This window comes from Mustelus asterias, chromosome 9, assembly GCF_964213995.1.
Source record: "Mustelus asterias chromosome 9, sMusAst1.hap1.1, whole genome shotgun sequence".
Classification (NCBI taxonomy): domain Eukaryota; kingdom Metazoa; phylum Chordata; class Chondrichthyes; order Carcharhiniformes; family Triakidae; genus Mustelus; species Mustelus asterias.
In genome coordinates, this window is record NC_135809.1 from 38,101,676 (window position 1) to 38,129,239 (window position 27,564).

The following is a 27,564-nucleotide window of genomic DNA, read 5'->3' on the forward strand; positions in this document are numbered from 1 at the left end:
TTGACTAGGGAATCTAAAACTTAGGGATATAGTCTTAGGATAATGGGATGATCATTTAGAACCAAGATGAGGAGAATCAAAAGCAACCAGCATGATCCATTCGTCTATATAGCAAACAAACTAGTCCTGCCACAAATTCTCCTTTTAAATGGTAAGCTGCAATCCTTTAGCAGCTGCTACCTCAAGCTTTTGTGTTCCCTAGCCAAATATACTACAGTCCAATATGACTCTCCTTTAGAACTCAGTTCTGAAGAAGATTGGACCTGAAATGTTAACTCTGTTTCCATCTCCACAGATGCTGCCAGACCTGCTGAGCTTTTTCAGCACTTCCTGATTTTATTTCAGGTATCCAGCATCTGCAGTATTTTGCTTTTACTATGCTACAGTCCAAGCTACTTTTGCATGGTAGTATATTCAAATTAAGTAAATACATTTCCATTGTAAAAGTTGGCAAGACCTGCTATGAAGCAAATGTCTTTGTCCATGGGATTCACAGTCCCATATTTTTGTGTCAAAATAACTAACCAGGACTACAAAATTATAATACAAGTTCCTATTTATTTTGAGAGAATTATCAAATAAAATATCTCCACTTTAAAATAGTGCAGCTAAGACAGTAAAATCTTTATTATCTGGCATGCACTAAGAATGGTGGTGCCAGTTAATCAATAATGCGAGTTAACAGAGAGTTCCATTTACCAATGGAATACAGTGCATTACTTGGAGCTTGACAAAGATGCAAATACTCGGAAAATTGAGAACAGCATTCTTTATACTTCTAATCTTCAACAGTACATTAAAACATAATTTAAGTATAAAACAATGCAGTGTACAGCTATGGGCTCTAAATAACATTGGAATTGTTTCTGGTTGATAGAGTGATGATTTGTATTGGGGGAACATTAGAAATACTGATTGGTAGTGTGGTAATATGATCAGGGCCTAATTTTAAGGCTGATTAAATTGGATATCCTAAATTTCAGAATTGGGCATATTAAAATCAAACACAGCCAAACCTCCGGCAGGCCAATTATACAAATACACAAAAATGTCTGGGCCTGGCCCATCAAAGATCATTGCACTCTACTGAGACCCAGCAGGAGATCATCGTACCCCATTGAAATGCACCGGCCTATTGTTAGAAGTCCAGATCGGGCCAGACTTTCTGTCACCTAGAGTTCCTGCAGTTACCTTATCTGGCAACAGGTTACATGTAAGCAACAGCCTGGAGATGGACACCTGGGGGCGGGCCCCAGTCAGGCGGACATCAAGAAAGCCATTGGGTATTGGAACCCCCTCCTGGGACCTCATTGGCCGGAAACCAGAGAAGTTTCTGGAAAGACAGGCAGGCAGGAGGATAAAGGTACACATCTCAGACACATCAGGAGCGAAGACTCGACGAGGGAGGTGACCTTGACCATTCAGAAGACTGACCAGAAAAAAAAGACTGACCAGAGAAGGAAGGAAGTTGCCATCGAGACTCACCTTCGTGATGACAGACCAGAGGGCCTCAGAGGATTGAGCCTGCAGTTTAACCAAACCATCTTTGCGGGTAGTATATTTGAATCTGGGGTATCCTCTTGTTTTATGTGGGTAATTTAAGGGTTAATAGTGTTATTATTCATAAACTTATTGAACCTTTACTTGTCTTTGTCCATCTTGCAAATAAGGGCACCGGGGTAAAACCTTGGAGTAAGCAAACTGGTCGAAAGCATCTGAGAATTAACGGGTACAACAGTAGAGAATTCCATTAGGTAGAGTGCCAGGTAACAGAGTTTACTTCATTTTGATGTGATGGAAATAAACCAATGAGGACAAGAATAAAATCAGGGCTCATTTTGGAACAGGTCAACTCTCCTCAGGTTTCAAGGTTTTTATATTTGTGTTTCAAAATTGGTTTTAAAATTGTAACCATGGACGGTGGTGTAAAGCGAACACTACAGAATTAGCCAATTACCCTTCGATTGACCTAATGAAAGGAAAGAAATTGAGCTTTGGTGCAAAATAGGTAATTAACTCAAAACTGCCTAACGCTATTGTCCAAAGTTAAACTTTATCATCCACCCTATGCTCCCAGTCTTTTTAATGTTTTGTCACCCAACATATGCTTCCTTTTAATTTTTTCTCCCACTGTTAAATCTTGATTCCTCAACATTAATTTTAAATCAGACATGCCCAGTTTACTCATCTGTCTACCTAGTTTACTAGTCTATACCCTCCTGATGTTGCTGATTGTTTTCTTCACAGTTTTCTGTAATTTGATATGATGGAAACAAACCAATGAGGATAAGTGGAAAATTGCTAGGTATGTCCTGCATGCAAAAAGCAGGACAAATCCAACCCAGCCAACTACCGCCCAGTCTACTCTCGATCAGTAAAGTGATGGAAGGGCTCATTGACAATGCTATCAAGAGCACCTGCTCAGCAATAACCTGCTCAGGTGACTCCCAATTTGGGTTTCACCAGGGTCACTCAGCTCCTCACCTCATTACATACAGCCTTGGTTCAAACATTGGACGAAAGAGCTGAATTCTAGAGGCGAGATGAGAGTGACGACCTTGACATCAAGACCTCATTTGACTGTGGCATCAAGGAGCCCTAGCAAAACTGGAATCAATGGGCATCAGGGGGCAAACACTCCACTGGTTGGAGTCATATCTGGTACATAGGAAGATGGTTGGGGTTGTGGAGGGTCAGTGATCTTAGCTCCAGGACCTCCCTGCAGGAGTCCCTCAGGGTAATGTCCTAGACCCAACCATCTTCAGCTGCTTCATCAAATACCTTCCCTCCATCATAAAGGTCAGAAATGGGGATGTTTGCCGATGATTGCAAAATGTTCAGCACTATTCGCGACTCCTCAGATACTGAAGCAGTCCACGTTCAAATGCAACAAGATCTGGACAATATCCAGGCTTGGGCTGACAAGTGGCAAGTAACATTCATGCCACACAAATGCCAGGCAATGATCATCATGAATAAGAGACACTCCAATCACCGCCCCTTGACATTCAATGGTGTTACCACTGAATCCCCCACTGTCAACATTCTTGGGGTTACCATTGTCCAAAAACTCAACTGGACTCACCACATAAACAGTGGCTACAAGAGCAGGTCAGAGGCTAGGAATACTGCGGCGTGTAACTCGCCTCCTGACTCCCCAAAGCTATCCACCATCTACAAGGCACAAGTCAGGAGTGTGATGGAATACTCCCCACTTGCTTGCATGGGTGCAGCTCCAACACTCAAAACGTTTGACACCATCCAGGGCAAAGCAGCCTGCTTAATTGGCACCACATCCACAAACATCCACTCCCTCCACCACCAACGCTCAGTCGCAGCAGTGTGTACTATCCACAAGATGCACTACAGCAATTCACCAAAGATCCTTAGACAGCACCTTCCAAACCCACGACCACTTCCATCTCGAAGGACAAAGGCAGCAGATACATGGGAACACCACCACCTGCAAGCTCCCCTCCAAGCCACTCACCATCCTGACTTGGAAATATATCGCCGTTCCTTCACAGTTGCTGGGTTCAAAATCCTGGAATTCCCTTCCTGGTGGCATTATGGGTCAACCCACAGAACACGGACTTCAGTGATTCAAGAAGGCAGCTCACCACCACCTTCTCAAGGGCAACTAGGGATTGGCAATAGATGCTGGCCAGCTAGCGACGCCCATGCCTCACAAATGAATAAAAAAAGAAATTATGGCTCATTTTGGAACAGGTCAACTCTTCTCAGTTTAAGGTATTTGGTACAATTTTCTGTATTTTAGTTAGTGAAAGGTTTTTAACATTAACCTCTGACGTACACATCTTCCAATCCAAAAAAAAGCATTTTTTTAAAGTTTGTTCATGGATATTAGTGAACCAGATTAAAACTGTCCCAGCTCTCCTATTTTATTATACTTTGCGTATTAATATATCTTTTAGTTCTGGATTTCCATAGTTTGACAATTTCTCCTTTATTTGCCTTCTTTCCATTTTGTTTGGTATCCTTATGTCTTTCAACCATTTTCTACTCTTATTATCCCATGCTGCCTCTCCTTCTTGTACTCTCTTGTTTTCTAGCTTCCTGCACCACATGATTTTAGATACTCCAATTTAGTGATAGTTAACTTCCCCATCAGAAAGTTGGCCCCAATTCCTTTCAGGTGTTGGTCATCCCATCATACATCTCACAGCTCCAGAACTAGTATTAATGCTCCAGAAATCGGAACCTTACTCTCTGACACAAAAACTCCAATATTATCCCTCATCTTGTCTGGGGAATGCTCGCTTCTCAGATTCTACAGAGGGGAAAGGATGGTGGGGCCAGTTAAGTCCCCACCCCATTTCACTACCCAGAGTTTCCAGGGCTTTCATCAAGAGTTACAGTAGGGTCTGCACCCAAATGAGGTGAACCTTAGGTAAGTGACCTTATTGTAGGTCAATTTGGACTATTTGGTCCAGAAGGTTCTGATAGTTGCTGGCAGCATAGCAACCAGATGGCCCAAAGTCCAGCAGCCAGGTTTGCAGCTGCAATCCTGCTTCTGCTGATTCAAGGCCCTGTTAGATTATGTCAACAGTTTGATCCACCAAAGCCTGGACAGGCAGAGGGAACTTCCAGTCCACTGGATCTTTCCAGTCCTGGGCATAAGGGGAGCAATTTTAGCAATCATATCTCTTATCAGGCACTTAGACTTCCTACTTTTCCAAAGACCTAGCAATATTTTTTGATTCTTCTCCCGTGCTTCACTTCCTATGTAGTGGCAATTTTTGGAGAGATCAATTAATGAAGGGCAGTCAATGGCAGTAACCTTACAAAGGCAAATGTATGGTGGCCTGAATTTGTGTTAAATGTAGTGGTCTGGAGTTTCCACTTGTTTGCATGGTTTTCTTAGTACAATGCCTGAAATCAACATAACATAGAAACATAGAAAACTACAGCACAAAACAGGCCCTTCAGCCCCACAAGTTGTGCCGAACATATCCCTACCTTTTAGGCCTACCTAATAGAAGCATAGAAAACTAAATGGCACAAAAGATTGCAGAATTTTAAGCATGAACTGCATTCAACACAACTCAAGTTTTTACAATAGTTTTGAAAACATTGCACTAGAATCAGATTCCGTCCCAAAACTGGTCACATCCTCATCAATATGGGGAATTTCCACTAATTCCACTTGTTTTGGCTTTTGAGGAGTGTCTAAAATTAAGCTACTTCACCAATAGGATAGCTTTCAAAACTTTTGAATACAATTTTTAAAAAAAAGAATTTGACATCCGTACCCCATTTTAACAAGGATTTTTCTCCAGAAGTTATTTTCAGTCATTTAACATTAAGTTAATCACAGGTGATGGATTTACACAGATTAAAAATTCAAATTGTGATAAACTCAGTTTCAACTATATTAAAATCAAACTAAATCCGGGTACCACTTCTTTTAAAAGTAAGAAGGAATATTTTAAAAAGCACATTTTTAATTTTTAAAAAACTGCCCAATTGCATTGGTTCATAGCAGATATTACATTCAACAATATGTAAATAGGTTCAAGCAGAAAAATTGAGAAAAGAGATAGCACTTTAAAATGTGCACAAATCAACTTCGCCGAATTACACCCAAAACAGAAATTCTACTCCAGCTTGCTTAATTTTTAAAATATACAGCATGGAGAATTCTTTGAAGTGTGCTTTAACAAATACCATTAAGGATAATGACACACAGCAACCAATTATTTGCAAGTTCTTTGTCTCTGCCTTCAAATGCTCGTTAGCTCTTCCATGTTTTTGATACCACAATCATAAAATATACAGCTTAACTAACTGCGCTAATGAGTCTGAGAATGCACGAGTCGAGCTATAATCATTTCTTCAAGGGTTTACTGTTTTCAATTAAATTTAAAATATAAAACTAGTCAGCTACGCACATGCAAGCAGCAGGGTTTCCTTGACAACAGGACATCTCATTCATGATATTTAGTCATGCAGTTGTTGAACTGTAAGTTCCCATGGATACTTAAGTATCAGTGAACATCAGCCTCAAAGAATCATGCGCAAGCATTAGATTTACTTTCCCATCACGTCATCAAAAAGGGAAGAAGATTGTCTCTATTTTATTTGTAATCTCAAGACCTGGTCTTATTATTTTTTTGATTGAGGTTATGTTCTTGTTGTGGAGTGTTGAGTAATGCTATTCCAACTCCAAACCACTTTCTAGAATTTTAAGTGCTCATTACAATCTCTGCAGATTAATCTAAAACCTTCCTGCCAATGATGTAAAGTCTATTTGTCATAAGTAAAAAAGAGAGGCGTCTAATGCTGGACTCTGGTATTGACACCAAAGCAGATTCTGAGGACCCAACTAGAAAAGGTTAATACTGTAGATTATTTATTCATTAATCAACTGTTCGGGAGGAAAAAGGTTTAAAAACTGCTGCAGTCAGTCCATCAAGCTGAGAATGGTCCAGAGGCTCTGGAGTCTGTGTTGATATACAGCAGGCAGCACAGTGGCTAGCACTGCTGCCTCACAGTGCCTTGCAATGCTGTCTCACAGCACCAGGGACCCGGGTTTGATTCCCGGCTTGGGTCACCGTGTGTGTGGAGCCTGCACGTTCTCACCATGTTGCGTGGGTTTCCTCCGGGTGCTCCGATTTCCTCCCACAGTCTGAAAAAGGTGCTGGTTAGGTGCATTGGCTATGCTAAATGCTCCTTCAGTGTACCCAAACAGCTGCCAGAGTATGGCAACTAGGGGATTTTCACAATAACTTCACTGCACTGTTAAGCCTACTTGTGACACTAAAAATAAATAATAAATGCTGGGTGTAGGTGCCCTTCCCTCATACTAATACTCTTGTAATAGTTTCAAAGTTTTTGGTTCGCACACATTCACGGTCTCTCTCTTGCTGACGTTGACAATGATATGTATTGTGCTAGATGACCAACCTTACAGAAACTATTTTATAAAAGGTATTGTTTGCACAATACAGCCACTGTTAAAGAATTTAAACATGTATTTTTGAAAACGTATTATAGTCTGTATTAAAAGCATACACCTTGACTAATGACACACTGCTCTACGACATGAGGGGATGTAATCAAGTGAAGAGAACCACATTCTTCGGATCAATGCAGCTACTGAGTGAACGGAGAAAGAAATTCTTATCAGTATCTCTGGATGGTCCTAAATGAATAGAATGTCCACTAAGCCAAGGTCAGTATTAGAAATCTCAGACAGGCCAATGAATAGATCATGCATTATATGAGGTAAGAGCTGTCTAGTAAGCATCAAGAGAGACTGTGAGAAAGACTCGAAGTATTCCCATGCTGTCAGAGGGTAAATGTTATTGGCCAAGGTAAATAATCCATACTAATAATGATTGCTTCATGCCCGGCTGGGGTGGGCAGAAGGGCGAGCAATGACTTTTGAAAATTGTATAATTGTAATATTATTTCAGAGTGATTTGGAACTGCCTCAAATCTCTCTCCTTTGTACGTTGGCCTGGAAAATAAAGAAATGTTAGAGTACCGTCTCTGCGAGTCTTTGTGTTAGCTGAGCTGTAATTAAGTGAAGGCCAGCTTAATACGTAGTCTCAGAAAAAAGCGCCAACAAGTCCAATGTAAAAAAAAAACTAGAGTTGGCAGAATTAGGGCTGCCAACATTAATGCTGCAGGTGTCCCTTTGCAATAAGTTTTCAGTGATTGTCCATGGTGTGCCATTGTAACAGAATAGAGCTTTCCAATGAAAACCATCTGTAATTATTACCAGTTTTGGAACTAAGTGCACATGATCTGTTTAAGCTAGCAGTCTCTCGATATAGGTTTGCCTAAATCATTGAAAAGGAGAATGTTTTGGCAAATGCTTCCCTCCTAAAATCAGCAAGTTAACAGCTTTTTTACACCAACATCTTGTATGTTTTCCTATTCAGTTTTAAAAGTGCTGATGAGATCATCACTAACTGGTCATTTTGTTAGCAAGTGTGAAGGAATGAAACAATGGGCACTGTCCAAATGGGTGCTAATGATAGGGAGCGTTACAACCTATGGGTTAATTACTCCATCTCTATTGACCAGCTCCCCTCTCATATGTCAACCACATGAACTCCTCCAAACCAATTCCTCCAGTAGTGTCATCAGTAATCAGTATTCAAACATGAAGACTTGCAACCAAAGTAAAGGATCGGCCTTAAAAACTGTGCAGGTCCCCCAGTATCACTTTGCATATGCGGCGGATATTTCAAAATCCTGAATGTCAAAGCACTGCTGTTCTTTTTTTAAAAACTGCCCTTCAAATACTGACTCTTAATCGTTCGGTGAATATAATAAACAGCCAGTCAGTTTATACCATTGACATTTTTGGACAATTTCACTGCATTTGCGATTGCTTTGTTAAATTATTTTTGTTTTCTTGTAATTGGTAAAACATGCTTTCTGTATCATCATGACCAAGCATGCCAACTGACCCAAAGAAACAATTTTCAAGATTCAATCTCAAACAAACAAAAACAAACTTCAACTTCAATGCTTTATGGAAGCCTCCCTGAGTTCTCAATGTGCTGGTGAAAGAGTTAATGCTCTACATAAATATGAAAAGGTTTTGAATAGAATGGCTTACCTTTTCAAGCGACATCCTTCGTCAGAACAATAGAGTAGTGACAAACAAGCTAAAAACTGCCACTGTGCAGTGAGACCAATAAATTCATTTCAATTTCTACCGCAGGAATAGTTATTTCTACACATTTAGCATCAAATAGGCCGACAGAGCATTGTTATTATCCACCCCTTGTCTACCACCATCAGCTCCATGGACCACCATCATATGGAAAAGAATATTTGAGTCAATTCAGTGCGATGCTGCCTAGCACAGGCTGTCTTCTTCTATATCTAACCACATCAGCTACGGCACAGTAGGAAAGGGCGAGAGCTGGAACATTCCATTTGAATTCAGAAGGGGTGGTATTAAATACATAGCCCATTCCATTCCCTTCAATACAGCATTATGTTTCTGCTTTCAGAAACACAAAAAAAAAATTAAATTAAAGCGTTAGTGTTGTCTTTAAATATGAAGATTTCCTTATCTTCACAGGTCAAAAGCTGAGGCTGAGATTGAAATTCTTTAGAAGGCTCTTAAGCAATTTGCCTTTCAAGAATGAGCAGTTGTTATTTAAGCAAATTGAAGTGTTATTTGCTGAATTGTGAAAGACACACAATTTCTTCCTTAAACACTATGCTGCCAGAGATATTGTTGGACCCTAAGCCATCAAATGATTAAACAATGCTGCTTTCAAAATTGAACCATGTTCTTGGCTATATTAAACAAATTATTACTGTTGTGGATTTAGACAAATGAAAAATGTTCCAGTCAACAGAAAAAAAATCAAATGGCATTACTGAGCAATGAAAACTGCTAATCCATTTAAATTTAGAGTACAAGATCAAAATGTCTTTTTAAACTGGAACTACAGCATTTTTAAAGGAATTGTACACAAGATTAAGTTTATGAAAGGGTTAAAAATTTAACTCAAATAAAATACAGCTAAAAGCCTTCAGTGAGAAATGCACTTTATTTCCACAGACACAGAAACAGATAAGAGACCTTGAAAGGCTTAAGGTCACATGCACAGCTGCATTTTAATTTTCAGGGATTCTCACTCAAAGAAGCGTCATATTAAGCCTGTATGTTATTCGTAAAGCAACAGATTTTCTTTATATTGGAAACATAGGTAAACAACTAGCCAGAATCATCATGGAATCCCTACAGTGCAGTAGGAGGCCATTCGTCCCATCGAGTCTGCACCAACTCAGAGCATTTTACGCAGGCCCTATCTCCATAATCTCACACATCTACCCCACTAATCCCCCTAACCTCCACATGTTTGGACACTAAGGGGCAATTTAGCATGGCCAATCCATCTAACCTGCACATCTTTGGATCAGATCTGCGATATCCACGAGGAAGTCAGATCTCCACAGTTATAGGGTTGAGGCCTCATTAGATTTCCCCCTAAACTGAGATAGGGAGAACAAAAGTTACGCTTTATACTTTGGATTGTAACTATAAAATTAGTTTTGTTAGTTGTTTGGATATCTTAAGTATTTTCATTGTTAAGTGGATTTAAGATTTAAAGTCAGTACTTTTAAATGAATTTGTTTATCTTGTATACATATTATAATATCATTTTAAGAACTACAATGTAATCTAAATTTTAAACTTATCACAAAGTAGTATAGTAACCATTAAAAAGGTGTAGGTTCAATCTGTAAACCTCACGAACCTTATAAATCTTCTAGAATTCTTAATTAAAAGGTTCTATAAATTTTCAGAGAATGTTCTCCGGAATAATGGATCTGTTACAATATATGTTGTTTCTTCCCAAAAGAATTTTGTTTAATTTGAAATTCCCAAAAGAAAGGCCATTATTTTAATACCAAATTGCTATCTTGCAAACCTGACTAAACTCTTCTGATCATTAAGAATTTCTTTTATGGTTGAGGTTTAAATCTAGTAATAAGTTCAACAGGAAGCATTACCATTGTCAGGGGCTGGGCAAAGCTAACAGAGCTCGAACAGTATCACACGAGTCATTTCTAGTCACTAGTTAATTGGTTCACTATTTTATGCTGCTGTGCAGCATACTTCAAAATTATGCAATCTTTTATATTGGGGCTTATGGAAGGAAAGAAGATATAAAATAATCCCCATTTTCAAGCCCTTTCAATCTCTATTTTACCCGTTTCCTCTCTGGCTCGCATATACTTTGAATCACAGAATGAGCGGGTCTCTGCCAGCTCTTTGAAGCAGCTTCCCAATTAGTGACACTCCCATATTCTTCGCCCTTATGTAATTTCTTCCCTTTCTAGTATTGATCCAATTCTCTTTTGAAATAACCTATTGTTATGGCTCCCACTATCCTATCAAGCCATGTAGTCCAGATTGTGTAAAATAAAATTTCATGTCGCTTCTTGTTCTTTCTCCAAAAAGCAGTGTCCCCTCTGGTTACTGATCTCAAAATTGTTCATGATATTCAACAATCCTTTCACATTCCCCTTACTGTTTGTCTGTCTGTTCAAAGGAGAACATCCCAGTCTTTTAAAATTTATTTATGGGAATTACTGGCTAGGCCAGCATTTATTGTCCATCCCTAATTTCCCCTGAGAAAGTGGTAGCAAGCCACCTTCTTGAACTTCTGCAGTCTATTTTGTCCCAACGACAGTGAAGGAATGGTGATAAAATTCAGAGTCAGAATAGTGTGTGACTTGGAGGAAATCTTGCAAATAGTGGTGCTCCCATGAATCTGCTCCCCTTGTCCTTCTGGGTGGTAGAGATTGTGGGTTTGGAAGGTAGTGTCAAAGGAGCTTTGGTGAGCTGCTACAGTACATCTTACAGATGGTACACACTGCTTCCACTGTACTTCAGTGGTGGTCGGAGTGAATATTTAAGTTGGTGGATGGGGTATCAATCAAATGGGCTGCTTTATCCTGAAGGGTATTGAGCTTCCTGAGTGTTGTCGCAATTGCACTCATCCAGGTACGTGAAAAGTATTCCATCACGCTCCTGACTTATATATGGTGGAAGGCTTTGGGGATTAGGAGGCGAGTTATTCTCCACACAATCCCCAGCCTCTGACCTGCTCTTGTAGCCACAGTATTTACATGGCTATTCCAATTCAGTTTCTGGTCAATGGTAACCCTCATGACGTTGATAGTTGGGGATTCAGCGATTGTGATGTCTTGAATGTCAAAGGAAATGGTTGGATTCTTTCCTGTTGGAGATGGTCATTACCTGACACTTGGGTGAGGCACAAATGTTACCTGCCATTTATCAGCCCAAGCCTGAATACAGTCCAGGTCTTGCTGCATATGGACTGCTTCAATAGTCGTAAACGGTGCTGAATAAGGAGAACAAACTAGTCTCTCTACATAAATGTGGCACAATGCCAATAAACCCTTTGTTGCACCCTAAGGCCTTGAACATCCTTCCTATAGTGAACTGAACACAATATTCGAAAAGAGGCTTTGCATTCCATGCCTCAATTTAGAATGCAAAGGATCTCAGAATATACTTTTCTTTAAAAAAGTATTTTCAACTTATCTCACTATCTTCAAAGGTTTCTGTACATACAGTTGCAACTCTTCATCCCCCCCGCCCCCCGCCCCCCTCCCCCGGGTGTCTCTGTTTTTGCAACCCCTTCAAAACTGTACCATTTGGTTATTTTGCCTCTCATTCTTCCCATCAAAATGTGTCAGATCATATCTCTGAGCATTAAATTTCATCCTGTCATATGCCTGCCCAATTCACCGGTTCAGATACAGAGTAGACATATTCCCATGAGGGAGAAAGGAAGGGCATCCAAACAGGATGAGAATGTCACAGCAAAGGAAGAGGTAGTACAGACATTGGATATGTCAAAAATACAGAGGACTGCCGGTGCTCAAGTAGAAACATCTCTTTTATTGATCAAAGTATCCTCATTTTGCTTTCAGCCACTTCAAAATTCCCCAACTCTCTAATATCCTCCCCTTCACCAAAGGTAAATGTAAAGTATTTAAAAATCGCTGCTATTTTTGATCACCTACAAAGGTGAGAATTGTCTCTAATTTTCAACAGTTTTCTTTGTACCGCTGTGGTAGCAAAATACTTTATTACTTTAAAATGTCATCCATTCTCACCTTTGCTTTTCCTACTCTCGTTTATTATATTACAATTCATATATCCATAATTATTCTTTTAGTCCTTATGAATGCTCTTTAATTTTTGTTGGTTTATAACATTTATACATAATTTTTTGAAATCAGTTGCTTTCTTCCTAATAGATTTATTCGCTAACCCCACAATTTTTTTAACAAAACTTTCCACTGTTGTTCTGAAGTCCCGTGTCAACTTCTCCTTCTAACACTGCAAATGTATTTAGCAATTTAGTTTATTTTGAATACTGGTATAACTGATATTTGCAATATATAAAATATTGAACATGACACTTCCTCACATCAATGGATTATTTTGCTTAAAAGAGAATAATGCCTCTGCATTCTAGCCTACTGTCCTCAGCAGAACCTGTTCTCACAGTTGTACTGTTGTTTAGAAACTAGTTATCGATGGCTTTAGGAGAGAGAAGTAATCAAATATTTCATTACATTTCAATTCACTGGATAGAAATTGCTATTTTTTTTCTAAGAACAAGTGTAAAGTTTTAGCCCAGCATATTTCAACTAATTTTCCAAATTTCCCTCAGATTCAACCATAATTATAAAAGCCTTTAAAACAGATCCCAAATGTTTGCACAGCTAATTGAAATAACTGAACAGAATGTTTTCCTACCGTAGTTAATGCAACCAATGGCTGGGAATACAGGCTGACAATAGAGTCTTGACATAAAATAAAGTCAATTGGTCAGCAAATGTTTGCTCCCCCTACAAGAATTTTATACCTGCTTCTCCAGTTTCTGCTGTCGGAGACTAATATTTTCATCCTCAAGGACACTAAAAGAGAAAAAAAACCTAGTTACTGGCCATACAAAATACAACAACTTAGTGAATAATTGTGAGGCAAAACGTTTGGTAATATAATGTTTCAATTCAAGTCTATTATAGATGGCATCTTGGGTTCAGCAGCCTCAGTTGCTCCCTTAAGCAATCTGAGCATTTTAGTTTTATGGAAGTTGGCCCGAACTACTTTATACTGACACAGTGACATAAGCTGCAATGCAACAAACTTATTTCCCCATGTGACTTAATCCAGATATTAGTGCTGTTCACACAAGTCAATCATTCAAAAGGTGGAGTGAGAAAATACTTGGTGAAATGTGGCCTAATACAAATAATGAAACTGCTACATTTCACATTCTGTGAACAGGGAAACAATAGATCTGCTACGTTCTATGTTTTCCTTATCAATGGATCATCTTACTTGACGTGAATAAATTACCTTCACTGCATTCTCACCTACAGCCTAGAGAATTCTATCTTCCTTGCAGCTCTTCGGACACTGCCTTTACGGAGATCTCACTCTTCATTGCGAGGGACTAAAAGGTTTGCCAACACCAGGTGCTTTTTCAATTATCCAGAGAAGTGAAACTACATCCAATTAACACACTGTTAGGGTCCTGGACCAGAACCCCAAGGTATATTATTATGAAGCCAGACTATACCCCAACATTGGGATAAATGTGACGATAGGATGCTTTACTCTGGGAGTAATTTCACTGACAAATTAAAGATCTTTTATAGTAAAGCAAACTTTAATAAAACAATTGGACCTGCCTTATATTAAGCTGATCTTTCTCTCCATCCTAGCTGTGACTGTAACACCAAATTCTGTACCCTTTCCTTTCCTTCTCCCCCATGTACTCTATGAACAGTACGTTTTGTCTGTATGGCATGCAAGAAACAATATTTTTCACTGTATCCCAATGCATGTGACAATAATAAATCAAATCAAAAAACAAATGAAGTTGCTTGACTATTAACAGTCGAACAATATTTAAAAATGAAAGCAAACAACTTTAATTTCTAACACTTTCAGTTCCAAATAAGTAACATTTCTCTTAGACTTACAATGCCACTTTAAATATAGTTGGTACTCATAAATATACTTGCTATAATGAGTTTAGACAGTCTTAAAGTTTTCAGAGAGAGAATGAGTTTCAGCAGCTTGCAGAAAACCTCCATCTTCAAGCAATTCAAAGTCAAAACTCAACTTTCTCTCTTACAAACTTAGTGTCTTGCATTAACCACATCACATGACCCTGTCTATCTGAATCCACATTCTATTTCTTTAGTCAAAAACCCCCAGGGGATCTTTTTTTTGTAAATTAAAGTCCAGTAGCTCTTTCTCATAGTAAACACTACATGGCTAAAATGAGTAATTATCCTGGTCTCCCAACATCTGAGCTAAATGTTTACCAGACACTCCAGGGGCCTACAGAAAGCTGTATTCTAAACATTCCCTTCAACTTAAAAAATATATCTATAGTAATAGCACACAATCATCGTAACATTAATAATTAACATATGCTTATCGTCTAGGTATTTTTTCATACTTCTGCCTAAAAAAACTTGTCATTACAAAATTGATCTGAACACCTTGATACTTTTGACAGCTTCAGATTGGGGTAAAGCAATGAGGTTTGAAAGAATAGTTTCATCATTCATGATTAGAATGCTACTACAATGAAATGGCGTGAGATCAGCTTTAGACCACGTAAAAGGTACACGATAAAGAGGGAAAATCTATCAGAAAAAAGTCAGATGACCAAAAGCTTGGTCAGAGTTAAATTTCAAGGAGTGTCTGAAAGAGAAGTAGACAGAGATGCAAAAGAAATCTAGACATGAGAATTGGCAATTTAAGATTGGCTTCTCTATATCAATACAAATTAAATCTACAGTAGAGCATGCCAAAGCACTGTCTCCAACAATATTAGCATCAACCAAACTTTCACATCTATGATTATTAAAAATATTTGTTCATGGGATGTGGGTATTGTTAGACAGGCCAGCATTCATTGCCCATCCCCAAGTGCCCTGAGAAGCTGGTAGGGAGCCACCTTCTTGAATCACTGCAGTCTATGTGGTGTCCATACACCCATAGTGATGTTAGGGAGGTAGTTTCAGGATTTTGACCCAATGACAGTGAAGGAACAATGATATATTTCCAAGTCAGGATGGTATATGGCTTGGAGGGGAACTTGCAGGTACTGGTGTTCGCATGCCTCTGCTGTCCTTGTCCTTTTTGGTGGTAGAGGTCACTGGTTTGGAAGGTTGAGAGGGGCCTGATGAATTGCTGCAGTGCATCTTGCATACACTGCTTACTGCTGCCACTGTGCAGAGTGAATTATTAAAGTAGTGGATGGGATGCCAATCAAATGGGTTGCTTTGTCCTGAATATTTCTCGAGTATTGCAACTATCCATGGAGAGTATTCCATCACACATCACACTGTTGATATGTGCCTTCTACATGATGGATAGGATTGGGAAGTTAGGAAGTGAGTTATTTGCTACAGAATTTCCAGCTTCTGACCTGTTCTTGTTGCCACATTTATGTGGCTGGTCCAATTAAAATTCTGGTCAATGGTAACCCTCAGCATGTTGATAGTGGGGGATTCAGTGGTGGTAATGCCATTCAAGGATAAATGGTTACATTCTCTCTCTTGTTGGGATAGTCATTGCCTGGCACTTCTGCAGTACAAATGTTGCTTGCCACTTATCAGCCCAAACCTGAATGTTGTCCAGGTCTTGCTGCATATGAACACTGACTGCTGCAGTAACCGAGAAGTCACTGAACATTGCACAATCAGCGAAGGAGGGAAGGTAATTGATGAAGCAGCTGAAGATGGATTGACCAAGGACAGTATCACGAGGAACTCCTACAGTGATGTCCTAGAACTGAGGTGATTAATCTCCCAACAACTGCAACCATCTTCTTTGTGCTAAGTATGACTCCTACCAGTGGACAGATCTCCCCCATCCCGACTTCACTTTTGCTAGGGCTCCTTCATCCAACGCTCGGTCAGAAGCTGCCCTGATGTCAAAGGCAGTCACTCTCACCTCACCTCTGGAGTTCAGCTTTTTGTCTTTACATCCAAGGTGGTAATAATGAGGTCAGGTAGCCCTGGCAGAAATGAAACTCAGCATCCGAGTAGGCTGTTGCTGTGTTAAATGCAGCTTGACAGTACTCTCAACAACACCTTCCATCACTTTGCTAATGATCGAGAGTAGGCTGAACATTTGGTTTATTGTACTGTCAAAAAGCTATCAAGTCCTTCCTCTTTTACACTCTTCCCTGCCTAAAAATCAAATGTTTCCAGCGTTGATTCTTCATACTGTGTTAAATGGCTCAAGCCTGCAGGACTGTGACTGGATGTTTCTCTCACTGGTTTGGAGCTATATTCTTCTTTAAAAACAGAAAACATGTTAGAACCAAATGCTGAAGATACAGGAGGTGTCCAGCCTAGAATTTCCCTTGTGTGAATGCAAGCACTGGAGTTGGATCTAGCATTTTATTGGTAACCTTCTGAAACAACATGCAATAGTGTGATATATAAAATCTCTCTCTTTGGCCACAAAGTATATGTTAAAAAGTATCTCAGAGATACAAGTTAACCTCAGCAAGACTCCACAAGAAGCACCTTCCAAGCCCACAACTGAGTGTGAGGGACTGTGTGTGTGTGGGAATGATAGAGCACGAGGGTGTGACTGCCTTATTCCTACTCTAGGTTTATCACTCATCACCATATGCCAACAGGGTGAGTAAATGTGCAGCTTGAGACTGGAACTGAGCCTGGCACGCACTCTCTCTTTCTCTCTCTCACACACTGGCCAATTTTATCAATTACTCTTTTGTTGACAATTTGTTGCTATGACAGTTGTTTGGGTTTAATATCAGTTGTTCTGGGTTTAATCTCAGTTGTTTGGGTTTAATATCAGTTGTTCTGGGTTTAATCTCAGTTGTTTGGGTTTAATCCCAGTTGTTCTGGGTTTAATCCCAGTTGTTCTGGGTTTAATCCCAGTTGTTTGGGTTTAATCCCAGTTGTTTGGGTTTAATCTCAGTTGTTTGGGTTTAATATCAGTTGTTAATATCAGGGATTTGTTCCCAGGAGCAGGCTGAGGGTAAGAGAGTGGGTTTTCTGACTTTAATTAATTATTTATTTTTTCAGTTAATTTTGGGTTTAAAATCGGAGGTTTTTTTCAAAACCGGAAGTCGGGCCAGGAGAGGCCTGGGGCAGTTTTTGGAGGGTTTAAAAGCGCACCAAAGTATACAGCGGGCAGCATCGTAGCGGGCAGCAGAGTGAGTGGGAAGTTGAGTGAGCTGTCAGGGCTTTGGCTCACAGGGCTTGGACGAGCAGGGGTGAGTTTTTGTTTCCTTACACTTTTATTAACTTTTCACTGTCTTACTTGACATAAAGTGTCCAGTATGAGTGTGAAAGAATCATAGAGGTTTACAGCATGGAAACAGGCCCTTCAGCCCAACTTGTCCATGCCACCCTTTTCTTTTAAAACCCCTAAGCTAATCCCAATTGCCCGCATTTGGCCCATATCCCTCTATACCCATTGTACCCATGTAACTATCTAAATGTTTTTTAATAGAGTCAAAATTTAAACTTAGTGGGAACTATGGATAGGGTAGCCTCAGGATTTGAACCTGACCAAGGGGACCGTAATATATTAAGAGTCCATCACCTTAACCACTTGGCCACGGCTACATCACTTTTGGGGACTGCTTCAGTATCTGATGTCCTTGTCCTTCTAGCTGGTAGTGATTTTGGGTTTGGAAGGTGCTATCTAAGGAGTTCCTGCAGTGCATCTTATAGATGGTACATGCTGTTGTTACTGTGCATCGGTCATGGAGGGAGGGAGTGTGGATTGAGTGCCAATCAGGCTCCCTGCTTTGTCCTAGATACTGTTAAACTTCTTAAGTATTGTTGGAGCTGCTCTCAACCAGGCAAGGGGACAGAATTCCATCACACTCCTGACTTGTGTCTTGTGGATGGTAGACAGGGTTTTGAGAGCCAGGGGATGTGTTACTTGCCACAGGATATCTACCTTCTGTCCCACTCTCGTGGCCAGAGCATTTATATGGCTAGTCCAAGTTTCTGGTCAATGGCAACTCTCAGGATGTTGAAGGTGGAGGATTCAGCGATGGTGATGCCATTGAATGTAAAAATATAAAGGGGCAATGGTTAAATTCTCCCTTGTTGGAGATGGTCATTGCCTGGCACTTATGTGGTACAAATGTTACTTGAAACTTGTCAACCTTGAATACTGCCCAGATTTTACTGCATTTGTGCATGGACTGCTTCAGTATCTGAGGGGACATGATGGGTATCTATGACAGCAATGCTTTATATTTGGGAACTGGGGGTGGGGGCAAATGGGTTCCCACAGTGATTGCCAGATGAGTACACCACTTCAATCTAGCTGAACACTACCAGAATTGAGCTATCCCTGGGATGAGGGGTTATCGTATGAGAAAAGGTTGGACAGGTTGGGGCTGTATCCATTGGAGTTTAAAAGAATGAAGTGTGATCTTATTGAAACATATTAGATTCTGAGCGAACTTGGCAGAGTGGATGTTGAGAGGATATTTCCCCTTGTGGGAGAGACCAGAAATGGGAGCAGAGTTTAAAAATAAGGTGTCTCCCATTTAAGATAGAGACGAGGAGAATTTCTCTCTCAGAAGGTCTGTGGAGATGTCTTTCCCAGAGAGTGGCAGAGACAGGGTCACTGATATTTTGAAGACAGAGGTAGACAGATTCTTGATTAACAAGGGAATCAAAAGGGTAGGAGGGGTAGACAGCAAAGTGGCATTGAGGCCACAGTGAGATCAGCCATGATTTTAATCAAATGGCAGAGCAGGCTTGAGGGGCCAAATGGCCTATTTCAGCTCCTAATTCATATGTTTGAATATATGTACTTATCCCAAGCAGTAATATGACAACAGCTGGTGCCCTTGCTACACCACATTCTTCTTCCTCCTCCAGCACTAGGTTGTGTGGACTCCAGCACATCATCTTTCTCATAGTGAAGGCCTCCAGATCTGTTTAAGTATCTAAAGTGCATCTTTAGCTTTCCAAGCAGTGTGTTGTTCCCAGTGTAGGATGTGGGAGGTCCTGGAGGCATCTGGCCTCCCGGACATCCACATCTGTGAGGGGTGTGTCGAGCTGCGGTTCCTGAGGGACCGTGTTAGGGAGCTGGAACTGCAGCTCGAGGATCTTAGGCTGATGAGGGAGAATGAGGAGGTGATAGACAAGAGCTATCATCAGGTGGTCACACCAGGGCAACGGGAGGAGGCCAAGTGGGTGATGGCCAGGAAGGGTAAGGCTAGGGTGGTTGAGAGCACCCCAGTGGATTTGCCCCTGCACAACAAGTACTCCTGCTTGAGTACTGCTGGGGGGGACAGCCCGCCTGGGGGAAGCAGCAGTGGCCGTGTCTCCGCAGTGGAGTCCAGCCCTGTAACTCAGAGGGCTAAGGAAAAGAGGAGGAAGGCGGTATTAATCGGGGACTCGATGGTGAAGGGGACTGACAGGCGTTTCTGCGGAGGTAGGCGGGATTCTCGCATGGTGGTCTGCCTCCCTGGGGCCGGGATCCAGGATGTCGCTAGTCGCGTCCCGGAAATCCTGAGGTGGGAGGGAGAGGAGCCTGAGGTAGCGGTACATATTGGTACCGCTGATGTGGGTAGGAAGGGAGAAGGGGTCATGAAAAGGGAGTACAGGGAATTAGGGAGACAGCTGAGAAAGAGGAAAGCAATGGTAGTAATCTCAGGATTACTGCCTGTGCCACGGGAAGGTGAGGGCAGGAATGGAGTGAGGTGGAAGATGAATGTGTGGCTGAGGGACTGGTGCAGGGGGCAGGGATTCAGGTTCCTGGACCATTGGGACCTCTTTAGGGGCAGGGGTGATCTGTATACAAAAAACGGGTGGAACTTGAATCACACGGGGACCAATATCCTGGCCGGTAGGTTGGCTAAGGTTACTGGGGAGAATTTAAACTAGATAGGTTGGGGGGAGGGGAGCTAGAAGAGTTGACTAGGATCAAGGAACTAATTGATGGGGTGGAGGATGCAGGGGTAAGGGGAATTACAAAATTAATGGTAGAGGAGAGGGTGCAAGTGAATGAAGGCGGTAATTTAGATAAGGGAGTAGAGGGAGAGGGTGTTCGCGACTCATCAAAGCGGGTCCAGATAAAAGCTGGAATAAGGACACTTTGCCTGAATGCACGAAGCATTCGGAACAAGTTAAATGAGTTGATGGTGCAAATCAGCACGAGTGGGTACGATCTAGTGGCCATTACAGAAACGTGGCTGAAAGGTGACCAGGACTGGGAGATGAATATCCAGGGGTATCAGGCGTTTAGGAAGAATAGACAGGAAGGAAAAGGTGGTGGGGTCGCGCTATTAATAAGAGATAATATCAGGGTAGTACTGAGGGATGACATAGGCTCTGAGGAACAAAACGTGGAATCATTATGGGTAGAGATGAGGAATAGTAGAGGGAGAAAGACACTAGTAGGTGTGGTATATAGGCCCCCAAATAATAATGTTGAGGTAGGGAGGGCTGTAAACAAGCAGATAAGGGATGCGTGTAAAAACGGAACGGCAATAATCATGGGGGACTTCAACATGCACATTGACTGGCAGACTCAAGTCGGTAAGGGTGGAATGGAGGAAGAGTTCTTAGAATGCTGTCGGGATAGTTTCCTTGAACAGCATGTTACGGAACCGACGAGGGAACGAGCTATTTTGGATCTGGTATTGTGTAACGAGGTAGGTAGAATTAAGGATCTTATTGTGAAGGACCCTCTTGGGTCTAGTGACCACAATATGGTCGAATTTCTGATTCAGATGGAAGAGGAGAAAGTTTGGTCCCAAACCAGTGTCCTCTGTTTGAACAGAGGGAAATATGATAGGATGAGGGATGAATTGGCTAAGGTAGACTGGGAGAGCAGGCTGGCAGGTAGGATAGCTGAGGAACAGTGGAGGATTTTTAAGGAGATCCTTTTCAGTTCTCAGCAAAAATATATTCCAGCAAAAAACAAGGATTGTAAGAAAAGGGAGAACCAGCCGTGGATAACGAAGGAAATAAAGGAGAGTATTAAAATAAAAACAGCTGCGTACAGAGTGGCCAAAAATAGTGGAGAAACAAGTGATTGGGAAAAATTTAAGAAACAACAAAGACTAAGGAAGCGATAAAGAAAGGAAGGATAGACTATGAAGCTCGGCTAGCAATTAATATAAAAAATGATAGTAAAAGTTTTTATAAATATATAAAAAGGAATAGAGTGGCTAGAGTGAATGTTGGACCCTTGGAGGACGAGAGGGGGGAGTTAATAGTGGGAAATGAGGATATGGCTGAGTCTTTAAATAAGTTTTTTGTGTCGGTCTTCACGGTGGAGGACACAAATAGTTTGCCAAATATTAACGATAGAGGGTTGGCAGCAGGAGAAATACTTAATACAATTAATGTTACCAGAGAGGCAGTGCTGGGTAGACTAATGGGACTGAAGGTGGATAAGTCCCCGGGTCCGGATGGAATGCATCCCAGGGTATTGAAAGAAATGTCAGAGGTAATAGTGGATGCGTTAGTGATTATTTATCAAAACTCGTTGCATTCTGGGGTAGTGCCGGTTGATTGGAAAACGGCTAATGTTACGCCGCTGTTTAAAAAAGGAAGGAGACAAAAGGCGGGTAACTATAGGCCGGTCAGCTTAACGTCTGTAGTAGGGAAAATGCTAGAATCCATTATTAAAGAGGAGATAGCAGGGCATCTGGATAGAAATGGTTCGATCAATCAGACGCAGCATGGATTCATGAGGGGAAAGTCGTGCTTGACGAACATGTTGGATTTTTATGAAGATGTGACTAGGGCGGTTGATGGAGGAGAACCGGTGGATGCGGTGTTTTTGGATTTCCAAAAGGCGTTTGATAAGGTGCCCCATAAAAGGCTACTGAAGAAGATTAGGGCACACGGAGTTGGGGGTAGTGTGTTAAAGTGGATTGGGGACTGGCTATCCGACAGGAAGCAAAGAGTCGGAATAAATGGGTGTTTTTCCGGTTGGAGGAAGGTAACTAGTGGCGTGCCGCAGGGATCGGTACTCGGGCCGCAACTATTTACCATTTATATAGATGATCTGGAGGAGGGGACGGAGTGTAGGGTAACGAAGTTTGCAGACGACACAAAGATAAGTGGAAAAGTGAATCGTGTGGAGGACGGAGAAGATCTGCAGAGAGATTTGGACAGGCTGAGTGAGTGGGCGAGGATATGGCAAATGGAGTATAACGTTGAGAAATGCGAGGTTATACACTTTGGAGGAAATAATAACAAATGGGATTACTATCTCAATGGAAACAAATTAAAACATGCTACCGTGCAAAGGGACCTGGGGGTCCTTGTGCATGAGACGCAAAAGCCCAGTCTGCAGGTACAACAGGTGATCAAGAAGGCAAATGGGATGTTGGCCTATATTGCGAAGGGGATAGAATATAAAAGCAGGGATGTCTTGATGCACTTGTACAGGGCATTGGTGAGGCCGCAGCTGGAATACTGTGTGCAGTATTGGTCCCCTTATATGAGGAAGGATATATTGGCATTGGAGGGAGTGCAGAGAAGGTTCACCGGGTTGATACCGGAGATGAGGGGTTTGGATTATGAGGAGAGGCTGAGGAGATTGGGTTTGTACTCGTTGGAGTTTAGAAGGATGAGGGGGGATCTTATGGAGACTTATAAGATAATGCGGGGGCTGGATAGGGTGGAGGCGGAGAGATTCTTTCCACTTAGTAAGGAAGTTAAAACTAGAGGACACAGCCTCAAAATAAAGGGGGGTCGGTTTAAGACAGAGTTGAGGAGGAACTTCTTCTCCCAGAGGGTGGTGAATCTCTGGAATTCTCTGCCCACTGAGGTGGTGGAGGCTACCTCGCTGAATATGTTTAAAGCGCGGATGGATGGATTCCTGATCGGTAAGGGAATTAAGGGTTATGGGGATCAGGCGGGTAAGTGGTACTGATCCACGTCAGATCAGCCATGATCTTATTGAATGGCGGGGCAGGCTCGAGGGGCTAGATGGCCTACTCCTGCTCCTAGTTCTTATGTTCTTATGACAATGCTTCATTTTTGCGCCGCAATTTCTTTTAATAAAATGTAGAAGCCATAGCTTCATCATTGACTTGTGAAACATCAACTATATACCATGCACCAATATTCATCGTTGTATACCGACCAGCCATCTGAAAGTCCATTTTAATATATTCCAATCTAACCTCATGGCTTGGCTTTATGTAGTAGCCTATTATGTGGGACAATGTCAAATGCCTTCTGGCAACATCATTGCCTTTCCCCTATCCACTAGGCCTGCCTTGGCCTCAAAAAAATGAGCAAAGTATAAACTTCCATTTATAAAATCATGCTGACTGACTTAGCTCGTGATCCTCAAAATGCTCCTTCATGTTATCTTTTATAATCCTTTCAAACACTTTCCCAACAGAGAAGCCTATGTAATTTGATGTCTTCAAATTCCTCATTCTTATTAGCCCTGTGGTTAACTTCTGTTTTCTAGTATAATTTGAGACTTCTATTGTGAAGACTGATATAGAATATCCATTCAATATCTCTGCCATTTCCTCATTCCACACTTCTCCGGTTTCTGGCTCTAAGGAAGCAATATATACTTCCGTTATTCTCCATATTATGTATTTGTAAAAGCTCCATCAGTTTTTTATATTCCTGACGAGCTATCCTCATTCTCAGCTTTCTTTTCCAATCAACATTTTGGTTGCCTTTTGCTGGTTTCTAAAACTCTCCCAATCCTCAGGCCTGCTACTTGTTCTTTGGAACATTATGAGCTTTTTTTTAATGTTATACTATTCTTAAGTTCCTTGGTAGATCACAAATGGGTTATTGTTGCTGAGTTTTTATTTTTTTAATTGAAGGCATTTTTGTTGAACTTTCGAATCATTTCTTTAAATGTTTCCCACCGAATTCTCCACTTGACAAATATGCGATTGCAGTAATTTCTGGAAGGGAAAGAGAGGGAAGGAAGGAGGAAAATAAACTGAAGGATTGCCAAACCAAACTGTTTTTATTAACTTCATACAACCATTGCAGCCATCTCAGTGAAAATAGAGTTGGGATACATGAGAAGTGGGAGTAGGTTTGTGGGCGAGATCCTTACAAGAAACCAGGAAATAGTGACTTCCAGGGAGGAAGACCTGAAGACAGACAAATAAGTATTAAAATAAATTTAGGATCAGGAGCTACACCCTGCTGCTGTGTTTTGTTCAAAACATTCCTAGCACTTACTAGCTAATGACCTTGAAAAACCTTACAAGCCTTGTCAGATAGAACCAAATAAGCCTCAACAGTGTCTGCTGGGAGAAGCACAGCTGCAACACATTGCATGAGCTGGCAATACAGACATGCTGCTAGCACACTAAGAATTTGAGAAATCACAGCTGGAATTCTTCCGTCGAGCCTGCCATGGGAATTGTAGTGGTTGGGGGGTGGGCGGACCATGCAAAGGTCCATTGACCTCGGGCGGGATTCTCCAGTTTTGAGGAGAGAGCATGGCTGTAGAATCCCGCCCAGCACTTCTGACTTCAATAATTACAAATAAGAAAAAAAGGGACATTCCAGCCAAGTGCTGGCTCGGGCAAGAAAAGCGGAGTGCAGCTCGCCAGCTGGAGTGCCAGATTTTTTTGACACATTGTGAGCACTTGGATGAAAAATAATCGTGATGCGTGGCTCACGCCGTGACCCGGAAAACCCAGTAAAGGACACTCCAATCTCCAATGAAAAAGACAAAGTCCCCCTCGCCCCCGCTCCCCCAAACATGCAAATGGGTGCGGTTTTCCCAGCCCACTGCGCTACTCGGACGGCATGGTAGCGCAGTGGTTAGCACTGCTGCTTCACAGCTCCAGGGTCCCGGGTTCGATTCCTGGCTCGGGTCACTGTCTGTGTGGAGTTTGCACATTCTCCTCGTGTCTGCGTGGGTTTCCTCCAGGTGCTCCGGTTTCCTCCCACAGTCCAAAGATGTGCAGGTTAGGTTGATTGGCCAGGTTAAAAATTGCCCCTTAGAGTCCTGAGGTGCGTAGGTTAGAGGGATTAGAGGGTAAATATGTAGGGATATGGGGGTAGGGCCTGGGTGGGATTGTGGTTGGTGCAGACTCGATGGGCCAAATGGCCTCTTTCTGCACTGTAGGGTTTCTATGATGATTCTTAATTTACTTCCAGAGTTTTTATTTTAATACTTGTGCTAAAGTAGCAGAAAGTGAGGGTGAATGCATCTACCCCAAACCCTGCTGTGGTTTCAGAACTGGAAAATCTACCAATTGTCATATCTTCTCAGTCCAGCAGCTGCAAGAGAAATGCCATGGAGACCCACTATTACCTTCATCAATCTCATCAAGACATTCAAACATGTGAGCAGAAGTGATTATTTAAGTTGGAGAAAATTGGCTGTCCACCAGAGCAGTTTTGTGTAATCACTTCTTTCCATGACAAGATGATGAGCAAGGTCAGCTGTGATGGGGCAACATCGGAATGCTTCAAGATCTTAAGTGGTGTCAAGCAAGGTTGCATTCTGGGGCCGACACTGGTCTGTCATATGCCTTCTGTCCATCTACAGAGATTACCAGAGCTGACAGAAAGCTATTCACCTTGCTCACCCAAGAACAAAAACAAAGGTGCACCAAATCCTGATCAGAGTGTTGCTCTATGCTGATGAGGCTGTGCTAGCATACATGTTTCTCCACACCGAGGAACACCTTCAGCAAAATGGACAGACTCTCTCTTGTTTGTAAATAGCATCAGCATCCTGCCATCTATCAGCATTGACAATGTGATGGTGGAGGTTGATAATTGCTTCACATATCTATGCTCCATAACCATCAGCAATCTGAAAATTGATGCTAAAATCAACAGTCATTGGCCAAGCTGATTAAGAGAGTGTGGAGCAACAGTGACCAGAGAACACCAAAACGTGAGTCTAATAAGCCCGAGTCCTTAGCATACTCCTCTACAGTGTTGAGACATACACTAGGCAGGAGAAAAGACTGAATAGTTTTCATTTTCGCCATCTCAGATGTATCCTCAGCTTCACGTGACATGTCAAAATCACCAATGCGAAGGTCCCGGAGCATGCTATTTCCATCAGCATACACATTACTAAACCAACAATGTCGGTGCAGACCTAGGAGATTCCCCCCTCATTCTTCTGAATTCCAGTGAATACAATCCTGACTGACTCAATCTCTCCTCATACTTCAGTTCCGCCATCCCAGGAATCAGTCTGGTAAACCTTCTCTGCACTCCCTCGACAGCAAGCACATCCTTCCTCAGATCAGGAGACCAAAACTGCACAATACTCCAGGTGTGGCCTCACCAAGGCCCTGTTCAACTGCATTAAAACATCCCTCCTCCTATATTCAAATCCTCTCGCTATGAAGGCCAACACATTATTTGCCTTTTTTAACTACCTGCTGAACCTGCATGCTTACCTTCAGGTGACTGGTGTACGGGACACCCATGTCTCATTGGCCATAAATTTGGAGAGGTGAATGTGCATTCAGATAGTAATCTGCCTTCCTGTTTTTGCTACCAAAGTGGATAACCTCACATTTATCCAGATTATACTGCATCTGCCAATCATTTGCCTACTCACAACTTGTCCAAATCAAACTGAAGGATCTCTGCATCCTCCTCACTTGCTCACCCTCCCATCAGCTTTGTGTCATCTGCAAATCTGGAGATATTACATTTAATTTGCTCATTTTATATGTAGTGCACAGCTGGGGTCCCAGCATTGATCCCAACAGTACCCCACTGCCATTTGGAAAAAGACCTGTTTATTGCTACTTTGTTTCCTGTCTGCCAACCAGTTTTCTATCCCTCTCACTACATTACCTCCAAACCGATGTACTTTAATTTTACATGCTAATCTTTTGTGAGAGATTTTGGCAAAAGCCTTCTGAAAGTCCAAACAAACCACATTCACTGGCTCTCCCTCATCAACTCTACCCTCCAGATAGCTATGCTAACTGTTTTGACTCCAGCCAGTTACCAGCCACTAATAATTGTTGGAGATTATGCAGGGGGCAA

General features: G+C 41.6%; 1 protein-coding gene across 5 annotated transcripts in view; it reads right to left on the reverse strand.

The window, feature by feature from the left end:
* The window catches only part of LOC144498614 (tubby-related protein 3-like), an 85,996-nt gene that overhangs the window by 54,339 nt on the left and 4,093 nt on the right, over positions 1-27,564 (reverse strand). For 3 of the 5 annotated variants that reach the window (XM_078219993.1, XM_078219996.1, XM_078219992.1), the window contains exon 2: positions 13,410-13,461. In XM_078219993.1, coding sequence (XP_078076119.1) covers positions 13,410-13,461 — 52 coding nt within the window. Of the gene's footprint in view, positions 1-9,899; positions 9,991-13,409; positions 13,462-27,564 lie in introns of those variants that run through there. The other 2 variants (XM_078219995.1, XM_078219994.1) reach the window with 1 other exon arrangement.